The sequence below is a fragment of the Monodon monoceros genome, unplaced genomic scaffold (assembly GCF_005190385.1).
Source record: "Monodon monoceros isolate NGI ecotype Baffin Bay Population unplaced genomic scaffold, NGI_Narwhal_1 Super_Scaffold_18, whole genome shotgun sequence".
NCBI lineage: Eukaryota > Metazoa > Chordata > Mammalia > Artiodactyla > Monodontidae > Monodon > Monodon monoceros.
Genome location: NW_021703774.1, coordinates 53,269,125 through 53,281,788, shown reverse-complemented (window position 1 = coordinate 53,281,788; position 12,664 = coordinate 53,269,125). Strand labels below are relative to the sequence as shown.

At 37.7% G+C, this 12,664-nt stretch overlaps 1 protein-coding gene across 5 annotated transcripts in view; it reads left to right on the top strand.

The window, feature by feature from the left end:
- RABGAP1L (RAB GTPase activating protein 1 like) overlaps positions 1–12,664 on the top strand; it is a 687,593-nt gene that overhangs the window by 484,494 nt on the left and 190,435 nt on the right. For all 5 annotated transcript variants that reach the window (XR_003794384.1, XR_003794383.1, XM_029228031.1 and 2 more), the window contains exon 18: positions 8,237–8,278. Coding sequence is in view for 3 of the 5 variants with exons in the window: in XM_029228031.1 (XP_029083864.1) it covers positions 8,237–8,278 (42 nt within the window). In the remaining 2 variants the exon portion in view is untranslated. The remainder of the gene's footprint in view (positions 1–8,236; positions 8,279–12,664) is intronic.

Below are 12,664 nucleotides of genomic sequence, written 5' to 3'. Positions count from 1 at the left end.
GCCGATGCAGGGGACACGGGTTCGTGCCCCGGTCTGGGAGGATCCCACATGCCGCAGAGCGGCTGGGCCCGTGAGCCATGGCCGCTGAGCCTGCGCGTCCGGAGCCTGTGCTCCGCAATGGGAGAGGCCACAACAGTGAGAGGCCCGCGTTCTGCAAAAAAAAAAAAACAAACCCCAAAAAACAAAAAAAAACACCCCTGCAACCTGGGATCACTGACTGATAACTGTAGCTAGAAGACAGCATAATCCAAGGCACATCATGACTTGAGGGGATTTGAGGAGAGCAGAAAGGTGATTGCCAGTGTTCATTGCCAGTAGGACATCTTTATAGGAACTACAAAGTGCTTTCCAGGTTGCACCTCTCCTTTTTACCCAGGGGTGATATGTTGTCTGTTTACATTTTTATCTCCTATCCTAGTCTGGACGTCCCTTGGTAGAGGGATGATTTACCCATCCTTGTAAACGTACAAGTGCTTGTATATGCTAAGCAGTTCTCAGAATGCCTGGTACACAGATTTCATGAATACTTGTCAAAAGCTATAATTTAATTTTTTTCTCTTATTTTATATGCCTTGCTTCTGAAAGGTTTATTTAATTCAGATGACACTAACCTCTAAGAATTCTTCCCAGAGTCACTCATAATTGAGGACTCAGACTTTATAGATATACCTGTTTTCAGTACTTCACTCAAAAAACAAACCCAAGTCAAGCAAAGATAATCACCCACAACCAGACAGATGCATTCATGTTACATTCACTTTTCATCCCTCTCCATTCTTGAACTCTTCTTCACCACTCTGCTTATGAAAAATTAACAAATGATTCTATAACAAAAATGGACAATATATAATACAACTGGGGGAAAGGAAGGGTGGGAATCATCCAAGTTTTGTTAGATTTTATAATATATTAGTGAATTAGTAGTAGACATAAGGGAGGACTTATCCCTGAGGGTTTTGAAACATTAGGACTTACAGTGAATTTGTATTCAAGGCTGCTGTGAAAGTCCCTGAAATCTTTTTTTTAAAAGCTCCTTCTTGGTTTTCAGTGCTACAATCCTGACCTCTAGTGGAAATCCAGAAACAAACCAAAAGCCGAAACATCACATCATTTTACTTATTACTCCATCAAAGTCCATCATTTAGTCATCCTAAAAAACTGAACTTGTAAAGTGCTTACAATACGAGAAACACAGAATAAAGTAAAATACATTTTGGCTGACATTTACAGCATTCTTGTTATAGGAACTATATTTAAGAGCAGCCAGTATTTACTTCTTTATATTTGCATGGTAATTATCTGTCACTCTCTTTTTTCTGTGGAAAAAAAATGCATTACTTTATAGATCACAGAAGTAAGAAATTTAACAAAGAGAAGCTGAAGGGTTTCTTCTCAGGTTACCTGATGTGCATAACAAACTACATCAAACCTGAGTGGCTTTAAAACAATGATCTTAGAGCAAGACATAGTGATATTATGTAGCCTCCTGATGTGATGCGCTGACACAATATTGCTTCTGTGGTATATGTGCCAAGAATACATAATCTAAGTTTAATCATAAGGAAACATCAGAAAAATCAAATTGAGGGACATTCTACAAAATAACTGGCCAGTACTCTTTAAAAAAGTGTCAAGTTTGTGGAAGACAAAGACTGAATACCGTCCCAGATGAAAGACTAAGGAGACATGACAACTATTGGATCCTGGACCAGAAAAAAGACATTCGTGGGACATTTGACAAAATTTGAATATTATTTTCTTGGTTTTGATAGTTATACTGTGGTTATGTAAGATGTTAACATCTGATAAAGCCAGGTGAAGGGTATGCAGAAACTCTTGGTCCTATTTTTGCAAATTTTTTCTAAACCTGAAATTATCTCAAAATGAAAGGCGTTTAAAAATTTTAAATAGCCATTTATTTTGTTGACAATTTCATAAGTCAGGAATTTGAGAAGAATTTAGCTAATGTGCTTCATCTCTGATCTACATGGCATCTGCTGGGGCACCTGAGGCTGGAGGATTCACTTTCAAGATGACATCTTCACACACATATCTGGCATCTGGGTGATCCTTGCCTCTCCTTCTGTGCATGGCATCTTGTCCTGCAGGTCCCTTCTTCTTTTTTTGGCCTCTTAGAGCATGGGAGTCTAAGTGTAATTGCACTTCTTACATAGTGGTTGGCTTCCAAGAGCAAGCGCTCCATGAGATAGGACGTGGAAGCTGTCAGTCTCTTATGAGACCTGGGCCCAGAGTACTGGCATAGCTTCACTTCTACCATATTCTGTTGGTCAGAGCAGTAGCACAGTCTTCCCAGATTCAAGAGGAGAGGATCAAGACCCCACCTCTAAATGGGAGAAGTGTCCAAGAATTATGACTGTCTTTAATTCATAACAGATATCTCACCAAAATCTGCCTGACTTTGCAGTAGAGGTGGAATCAGTGAAAGAAGGCATGGTTTTGTTTTTTGGGGGGTCAGACATACATAAATTCTAGTCTTGTCTTTACCATTTACTAACAGTGTGATGTCTCCTAACCTCAGTTTCCTCATTTCTAAAATGGTGGCAGTAACACATACGCCATAGAGTTACTGAGAGAATTAGTGAAAAAATATACATAGAAAATGTAAGATGTGGCAGACAATAAATATGTGAACCTAATAATAATCACTAGCATTTACTGAATACTTAGCAAGTGCTCGATTCATTTGATACGCTTTTTATATGCTGTCTCATTTATTCATTGCCCCTTCCTCGGGTGACGTGTCCCATTGTTGGATGGGCCAGAAAGGGCAGCACCTATTTCCTCTAGCTTTAGTTGTATTTGCCTGAGAGCCTGCTCCATTTACCTGGTTTGATAATTATTCACTGCCTTGTTGTTTGGATTTCCATTTCCACATAGTACTTATTTCCCTTTTATTTTGATCCCTAAGGACCCAGGTGCTGAAGCACTTCTGGCACTTTTTGACACTACCTTTTCAGCATTTGTTCTCAGTGCTGTCAGTGCAGTTTTTGACAGCTTCTCACGCAATCTGTCAGCCCCCTGTGAGCCCACGATTGCCTGCTCATCAGAGCCAGAATGTTCAGTGTCTTTGTTTCAGTGAGTGCTCTGCTGTCAGCCTTCCTTTATGCAAGATTGTGGGTGCTCAGTTGTTGGCCTACCCAGGAACACGATGATCTGCACTTTGGAGCAATTATTTAATTTGGGGCAATTACTTGTAGGTGTTCTTCAAAGTGAAGGTTTTGCCAGGCTGTGACTGAATTTTGAAACAGCAGCTTCCCAATCAGTTAAGGAACTACTCCTTCACACACACAAGGCTGATCTCAGTCTGTTGTCACTGGAGGAAGGTGGTGACCCTTTCTTTTCACGGCAAGCTGAGTTTCTATTGCTTCACATCCTGCAGGCAGTCAGCTAATTTTTGTCTGTTTTCAATATGGAGACAAATAATAAAATTTGGTTTTGGTAGAAGTCACCTATTTGTTATCTTTCTCCTCCCTGCTCTCAAAATGCACTTGCCTTTAAATGGGAAGAATCACTTTAATCCTTTAGGAATTAGAGGCCGCATTAAATAATACCCAACTAAGTGATTCATTCATTCATTCATTCATTCATTTATTCCTTGAGCCATCTTCTCTAACTTAGCGGTTAAGAATATGAGTTCTAGAGTTATACTGTGTAAGTTTAAATCCATTTAATAGCTGTGTGACCTTGGGAAATTTAATTTGACTTCTCTAAATCTTAATTTTCTTGTGGGTAAAATGGAATTTCAGGTTGTCGTGGGATTAAGTAAGGACATATTTTTGGTGTAATTAATTTAGATCTTGGCACATAGAAAATATTCAGTGGATGTTGACTCATTTATTATCTTGCACTTGGAGTTAGACTTTGCACTATAAATAAGTAGCCGTAACAATGTATTTACTTGTTGTTTTTACTCTTAATAATTCTGCAAATGCTTTAACCCTTTCAATCCTATTAGGAACACTTATTTACCCCTCAGTAACAATCAAATTGCTACAAATTACATATTCCTGAAGGGGGAAGCATCTTGAAAATATATAACAATTTTTTTCTTTTAAAAATATATCTCAGCTCAATTAGGCAAAAGTTGGACCATGTAAAAGTAGGTGGACAATAAAATAATGGGGGATTTAGTTCATATGGTGGCTTGGGAGAGTGAAAGGTGGTTCGCTTTTAATTTACTTCATTGTTGGCTAGCAGGCTGAGGACCAAAGCTTGCACTGACATTGTCATCTTAAAAACAACCTATTGGAACTTCCCTGGTGGCACAGTGGTTAAGAATCCGCCTGCCAGTGCAGGGGACAGGGGTTCGAGCCCTGGTCTGGGAAGATCCCACATGCTGTGGAGCAGCTAAGCCCGTGCGCCACAGCTACTGAACCTGTACTCTAGAGCCTGCGAGCCACAACCAGTGAGCCTGCGGGCTGCAGCTACTGAAGCCCATGCGCCTAGAGCCCCTGCTCTGCAACAAGGGAAGCCACCGCAATGAGAAGCCTGTGCACCGCAACAAAGAGTAGCCCCAGCTCGCTGCAACTAGAGAAAGCCCACGCGTAGCAACGAAGACCCAATGCAGCCATAAATAAATATATAAATAAATAAGTAAATTTATTTAAAAAAAAAAAAAAAAAGCAACCTATTTGTAGTGCCCAAATGTTGGCCTGAGGAAGGTTACTGTAATTTAGTGATACCTCTCATTGTATCCCTAAATGGGAATAAGTCTTATTTAAAAGAGAAAAATAGATATTTTAAAATATCTGACTAAAGTTGCCTTTTTTATTCTCTTCTTAGGAAATCAGGATACATTTTGTAGTGAAGTAAAGCACTGGGTAGAATAGCAAGTTTTTCCTGATTTCCAACAACTTAAGAGGTCTAAAAATACCTTCGTTTGCACAGTCTGGCCACACTATTCTACTTCAGTTGAAGGCTTATGAAGTCTTTACTTTTCTTCATTTTTGTGGATAATATCTAGGGTTTCATGTAAGCAGGTGCAATAATACTTTATTATTATGAACTTATTTAAAGAGTTTACATATATAAAATTTTCTGATAACTGAAAGTTACCTCTTTAGCTTCCCAAACTTAAAGAAAATCTACTTTTTATTTAAAACACAGACTATGATCCCTTAAGCACGATGTTTCAAATATAATGTAAGCGTTCGTTAACATTGCTGAGATTATCACAGTGAACTAATGTTAACTATTGAAGGGCTATTGGCTCCACTAAATGAGCCCGGACAGCTACACATTTTTTTTAAAGTTTATCTTCTGTTTCTATCAGACCTAATATTTTGATTCTGGCAACTGTCTCAACAGGCTCTGTCCCTAACCCTATCTACCACATACTTTGGCTTTTACTTTGCTACTTCTGATATCTGTAAACTATAAAATCGTATTACCAAACTAATTCTAAGTGTAAATGAAATTAAAATTGAATAAATTTTTTTCCTGGTATTAGTGAGAGCTATTTTGGCTGTCTAAAGATTTTTTTTTTTCTCCAAGTTCTTGTTTGTGTTTTCCATAGCTCAGTTGTCCAATAGTTTGACTTTGAGATCATTGAAAAACAAGGTTTCTTACTGTCATTTGATGGTGATTCTACAAATTGGTCTTGTTAGGTCCATATGGAAAAGAATAAATCCCAGAAAATTTGGGGATAGCTAGTATAGTTCATTCATTTGGTCATCATATAAGCCCTTATTAAGTACATTACGCCAACACTGTGTGGTGAAAATGCCCTTAAACTACACATTAGGAGGCTTGGCAAATGATCCTAGCCTGCTACTACTAAATGCATATATAACCTTAGGCTAGTCAAGTTCATATGCTGAAAAATGGGAATCATAATACAGGTTGTTATGTGGATCACTGAGATTTCACTCTTCCTGTGAAAGCAAGCAGGCAGGGGAAATTTCTGGCAGGGAGGTCGAGAACATAGCAGAGTTGGTTGTACATGGAGTGGAATACCCTGCAGGGGTTTGGGAAGGAGAGGGAAGAGTAGGAGACTGGTTTAGGAGAAAGGACCAGAGCATTTTTTTTTTTTTGCAGTACGCAGGCCTCTCACTGCTGTGGCCTCTCCCCTTGTGGAGCACAGGCTCTGGACGCGCAGGCTCAGCGGCCATGGCTCACGGGCCCAGGCGCTCCGTGGCATGTGGGATCTTCCCAGACCAGGGCACGAACCCATGTCCCCTGCATTGGCAGGCGGACTCACAACCACTGCACCACCAGGAAAGCCCCAGGACCAGAGCATTTTGAGGATTAGAGAACAAGAGACAAGAGATGTTTACATTGCCAGCAGTGACTAGAAAAACAAGAGCCAGAGACACTGTGGATTTAGTCCTGATGGAGGCTTGATCAGCACTCAGGTTGTGAGGATTCACTATGCCTAGCCGCTGTGACGTGGGGCTGGAGGATGTGTGTAGCAGGGCCTACAAGTGGGCAGCAGCTAGCGGGTGAGGACCCAAATTTAGATGAGGAAAGCAAATTCTGCTTAATTGTAACCCATGTTCTTTTGATTGTGATCGTGGTCTCCTTTTTTTCTCTAATTGTGATCAAAGCCAGTGTAGAATCCTTGCTTGGAGTGGTGATGCACTCTGTCAATTTGATTTTGTCTCCTGGCCTGATTATACTTCCTGCTGCTTTCTGATTCTTAAAGGATTAACTGAGTACACCCAAAACCTTCAACCAAAGATTTTGTGTTTATCATTCATCCCTTCTTACTATTATGTCATATGTTTGGTAGTTGAATATGAAAGATTAGCATATTATAACAGGAATGCACTCTAATTGTGAAACTGAGCAGGACCCTCTGGGGCTCCTGGGCACAGAAACCTTTCTGCGTCCCATGTTCCTTATTTGCAGGGAACAGACTCCAGCCTCCGTGACCTTCCTGAGTCCCCAAAGGCAGATTCCAACAGTTGCTAATCAGAGAAGGGAGAGGATTCAGAGACAAGGGAGGAGCACCAGAGAAGGCCACCTGAGGCCAGATTAAAGAAACCAGAGAAGCCCATCAAGAGATTACCTGAGACCAGATTAAAGGAGTGTAGGCCTTTCACACACCGTAATCTTATCAGCAACCCCACCCTTGAACTGTTGCTGTAAAACTCACCAAATCCTCCCAGTTGGGACACACCATTTTTCAGGACAGGAGCCGGCTGCGTCCCCCTTTGCCTGGCAAAGCAAAAAAACTATTGTTTTCTACTTCACCGAAAACTCTGTCTCCGAGATTCAATTTGGCACTGGTGCACAGAAGCCGAGTTTTCGGCATCAATTACCTAGTCCTAATTCTTGCTTCTGATTTTGGAGACAGTAAAAGGATGGTTTATTAAAGGTTCTTTGCATAACACATCTGGTACAGCTCTGTATCCAGAAGGTAGGTAGATTATATTTGTGACCAAGCTGAAGAGGGCACATCAAATAGACCCTGGACTTATGGGAGATGTCAGCTCAAATTTGAAAGGTCTTTCTTCTCATGTATGATGACTTGCATGACAAGGAAACTGCGTATTCTGTGGCAACTTTGTTTCTGACTCTGTCATCTTGAGCATTTAAGATTCCTGTCTCTTGACTTTAATATCTCAACATTTCTTCAGAGTCATTGGGCTGAACTCAGAGTCAAAATTCAGCCCCAGTATGGCTTCTTAACAAACTATTTAATTTCTTTATTCATGAAGAAATATTGCTCTGGTTTTCAGGAAAAAAGGGACAAGGGAGTCTAGCAAATAGCCCCTAATTACCACCTCTAGCTGTACACATACTACTTGAAAGCAAGCACTAAAACAAACAACGCAATAAGAACAGTAGGGGAAATCTAGTGTGATGCTTACAATCTGTCCCAGTTATCAGCAACACTATTTTTCTTTGTTTTGTTTTGTTCGCCACTGGCAGTTTAACCACATCACACAGATAAGACTTAACAAATTTCAATTAATCATTTTAGACTTCGGTGTCACTGCCATTTTGATCAAGGAACTTGACTTTTGCAAGCCCTGAGCCAATTTGTTGTAAAAGCAATAAATTTATGTGAGCATTAATTAGATAGCACCTAAAATTTATAATAAGCCTCTCATAGAAGAAAAAATACCTTTAGAAATCTCATGTTTAATTATTATTATATGTGAAAATGAAAACAGATTTTATTAATGATATACAGAAGTCTTGGGAAAATACTTAATAAAATAGTGATAGATGTGACAGTATTGATTTTGACTCTCTTTTTCTATTTCAGGGTTTGAACATAATCTTTCATGTAGCCTTGGCTCTCCTAAAGGTAAGTCTGTTTTTATGTTTAAGTTACCAAACTGTCTTACCTCTCTGCCCTTGGAACTGGGCATCATTCAATTTACAGCCTTTGCCTCATTCTAGATTCTTGAAAAAAAGAAAAAAAAACGACTTCTCTGAGGAACTCTGATCCTCTCTCCTTCCCCCATCCTTTTTTGTTGTTGTTTATTTCAAGTTTGGTTTTCTTATAATCCATTTAATCTTGCTATCACAGCACTTTTTCAAGTAAGGTAAAAATATTTCCATTCATTCAAGTTGTATGATATGAGAAAAAAACCTGTTTTCTGTCAAAATAATGCCAGCTTTCTTCTTAAAATACTTATCATAATAACATCCCTAAAGGTGCCTAAACATATAATTGAATTATTAGAATGCTTCTGTAATACACTGACTAAAAAAGAAACTGCTACATTTCAATTTGCAGTTCTTTCTCTGATAGCTAGAAATTTATAAGACATGTTAGAATTCAATTATAATTACCTTGTTGGATTTTATATCAACATATCAGTGCAGCTTTAAAAGTGTGGAAACAGCAAGACATTTGCTGCAGAGTTGATGAAAATAACCTGGTTGGTTTTTGTCCTTCAGTTAAAGATGAAGTTCTGTTATTGAAGGTGATAATTGCCTTGCTTATAAAAAGATGCAAGCTCACCCTTTTCCCAGTAAAATGTAATGGTTAAAACTGCAGACACCGGACTCAGACAGATTTGGTTCTAATATCAGCTCTAGTGTATGACTTTGGGCAAATTACTCAGACCCTGAATTTTGAGATAATAATGAAAACTAATTTATAGGATTGCTAGATGATATGATACATAAAATTCTCTTAACATAATGTCTGGAAAATTGTATCGCCTAATAAATGGTAGCTGTCATTACTGTGATTACTATTATATTGACGAAGTAATTCAGAATTTGTTACTAGATTCCCTATAATTCTTCCAGATTTCCCAAAAGATAATAATCTGAATCTTCAGAGAAGCTCCTGATATTTTAGGAGAGGTTCCATACTTAACCATTAAATACCTTGATTCAAAACAAAGGCATCACATAATATAGGCCCTATGCAACTCAAGATGTGGGCTGCTGCGCCTCATCTCTTATTCTGTTAAGCATTTGTTTTTTATGAAGTTCATAAACTGTACTTCAAACTTTTCATTAAATCATTTTGAGTTTAGATATGAACAGTTCATATGACAAAGTTACTTTAGAAGTTAAGGAAAATATTTTAAATATTTTCAATAAAGTAACAAGCGTCTTTGCATATATCTTTCAATGAAATCATGGATCTCCACCTCATTTTTTTTTCTTGTCATTAAAACAAATCAAATCCAAAAGATGCTTTCTGCAGAGGGCTGGAATAAGACTTTTAGACTGCCTAAGCAGTGAAAGTATTACATAATTAAGACTAAAAACAATATTAAACCATAAAGTGAGTATAAGGAAGTCCAACAAGGTTTTGATTTTTCCTATCATGTCTAATTTTTTGTTTCAGATACTACATCTTTCCCAAGATGCCTTTTCTCATTTTTAATGACCTTCCTTTACTAGTGCTCTTAGCCCTTGCTTAGTCTGTCTTTTGCGAGTAACCTAGGACTTTGTCTCTGGATATCAGACCTGTACTCCATGTCAGCCTAATAATTTATTCATCTGGTAAATTATCCCCCTGGCTGACAGGTTTTGGGTGCTTGATTGTATTGTTTTCATTTATTTATGGCCATGTTAACCCAGACATGGCCTGTGCAGGGGACATTCTCTGGCCACTGAGCAGAAAGGCTTTTGTATCTTCTCTAGCAATGCATGGATACTCATCTAATATCATCTTGGAGAATGTCTAGTTAGAGAAAATAAAAAGGAGAGCTTTCCCATTACTATAGGTTTATATTTATCTCTCTTCCTTGTTTGAATCCTGGAGCTGACCTCCCATAGAGACAGTACATATATAGGCTGCACTGAAGTGTACTTAATTGATCTGATTGCCCCACCTAGAAAAAGAACAAATACATTTGACAGTGACTAACTTTTAGCTTCTAATCTATCAGATAAAAGAATATAAACTTGTTTATATCAGAATAACACAATTAGGGGTAGTTCAAAATGCTTATGAACCCAGCCTAACTAATTTTCAGTATAGCTGCAGAGGGACTTTAGATTTCTCTGTATTTCTTGTGATGAGGGGAATCAGAAAGGGAAATAACATTACTTGAGCACTTACTGTGTGCTAAATGTTAACGTAGGTTATCTCATTAGCACACATCAAATGTGTTATTTGTAGGAGAATCATGAGCTGTGTTAGAGAAGATGATCTAATTCTCTCCCTCAGTTGATTATTGAGGAAGCCAAGGCCCCAGATGGCCTAAAATCTTTTGGCTTAGAAAAGGCAAAGCTGAATTTATAATTTTAAACAGCATAAACATAGGTAAATGTCTCTGTTGCTCAGTATGGTTTATAGACACCTACTTTCTGAATGGGAGCTACTTCCTTTTGGGTTAGAAACAGTCTACCAGGCAGCTGGAAAGCTATTGAGCTAAAAGAATGATTTGCTCTAGTAGGTAGCATCATTAAATCATTTAGGATGTTGGCAGTGTCCACTAGGTAGGTTGGATATATTCCTAAAAATCTAATTCACTTATTATATGAAACATTCAGTAGTCATAGCATAGTACATTATAATAGATTGGAGATGATCAGTCAGAATTAATCTTAGCCACTTCATGTTGGCAGAGAAAATTTCCAATCAGAATAGGCTCTTTGCTTTCCAACAATGATTAAGAAGTAAATGACAGAATGTTTTTCTCTCCCCCACCCCCAAGCTCATTTTGTGTCTTACATGTGCTGGGATTGACATACACACACTACTATATATAAAATAGATAACTAATAAAGACCTACCGTATAGCACAGGGAACTCTACTCAATATTCTATAATAACCTGTAAGGGAAAGGAATCTAAAAAAAAAGAGTAGATATATGTATATGTACAACTGATTCACTTTGCTGTACACCTGAAACTAACGCAACATTGTAAATCAGCTATACTCCAGTAGAAAAAAAGAAAAGTCCATTCATAACCCTACCCCAGAGGTAACCATAATAAAAATTGGGTATAAAATCTTTCTCCCATGCTTTAGTCTATTGAATATGTAAGCATGTATTACCTACCTACATATACACATAAATGTATGTATAAACAAATATGTTTTAATATGGCTTTGAGGGTTATAGATAAGAAGATGGGGAGGTAGTGGGTAAATCTAGAAGAACAATGTGAAAGGATGAACATATTTATTTTCTTTAAAAAAATGCTGTTGAACAAGACTGTTTTTCATTTAATAATATATTATGCATATCTTTCCTTGTCACTACACACATGTAGTGGTTAAAAGCATGGATGCTGGAGCCAGACTGGTTGAGTTTAAATCCCATCTCACACAATTTATCTGGTGATCTTAGGTAAATTACAGTTTCTCCATCTTTAAAATGGGGAGGTTAGTAATAGCTATCCCATAAGATTGTTGTTCAGGTTTAATGAGTTAATATACAGTTGGTGCCTGTAACTTAGTAAGCACTACAGTGCACCCAGGTGCTGTTATTACACATAGAACTTGCTTAGCCTTTTAAATGGCTGCTTATTTTTCTGATGTATCATAATTTATTTAACCATTTTATATTTAATTTTTATGGACATTAAAGTTGTTTCCAGAGTTTCCCGTTAAACAAAACTGTAACAAACATCCTTAAACGTCTATCTTTGCATATTTATCTAATAATATCTTTAGGATAAATTCCTAGGAATGTAATTGCTAGGTCAAACTATAATCACATTTTAATTTTCGATGCATATTGCAAAATTGCTTTCTGTTAGCAACCATACTCTTGAAAAAACAAAATTTCTAAATATGCACTTTTATGGACCCTGAAAGCAAGTTTTAAAACAAAGCAGCTTAAAAAGTAATTATTAATAATAATTTGTTTCGTTGTAAACAAATGAAACTCCTCAGACAGTTTTGAAGACTCCAATGTTATGTTCTTTTGTTTAGAAACATCTAGTTTTTTTAAGGAAGTCAGCTGATCCTGGCTAAATTTTAGAAGAATGAGCCTTAGCTTGGAGCGGCTTTATGTATTACGTGAAACTTCTTAAGTATATATCTCTGATGTTTTTGGCTTTTCAACCCTCTCCGCTATAGTGTGTTTCCTTATCATTCTGTTGAAGCGTTTTTGGTCGTCACTAATGAAATCTAGTAGACATCTTTCTATTTTTATCTAACTTGACCTCTCACCAGTTATCAAAGCAGCATGACATAGCACTTCCTTTTATCCTCCTCCCCCTCTTCCTCCTGAGGTCAAATCCCATCTCTGACAGTTTATCCAGTGA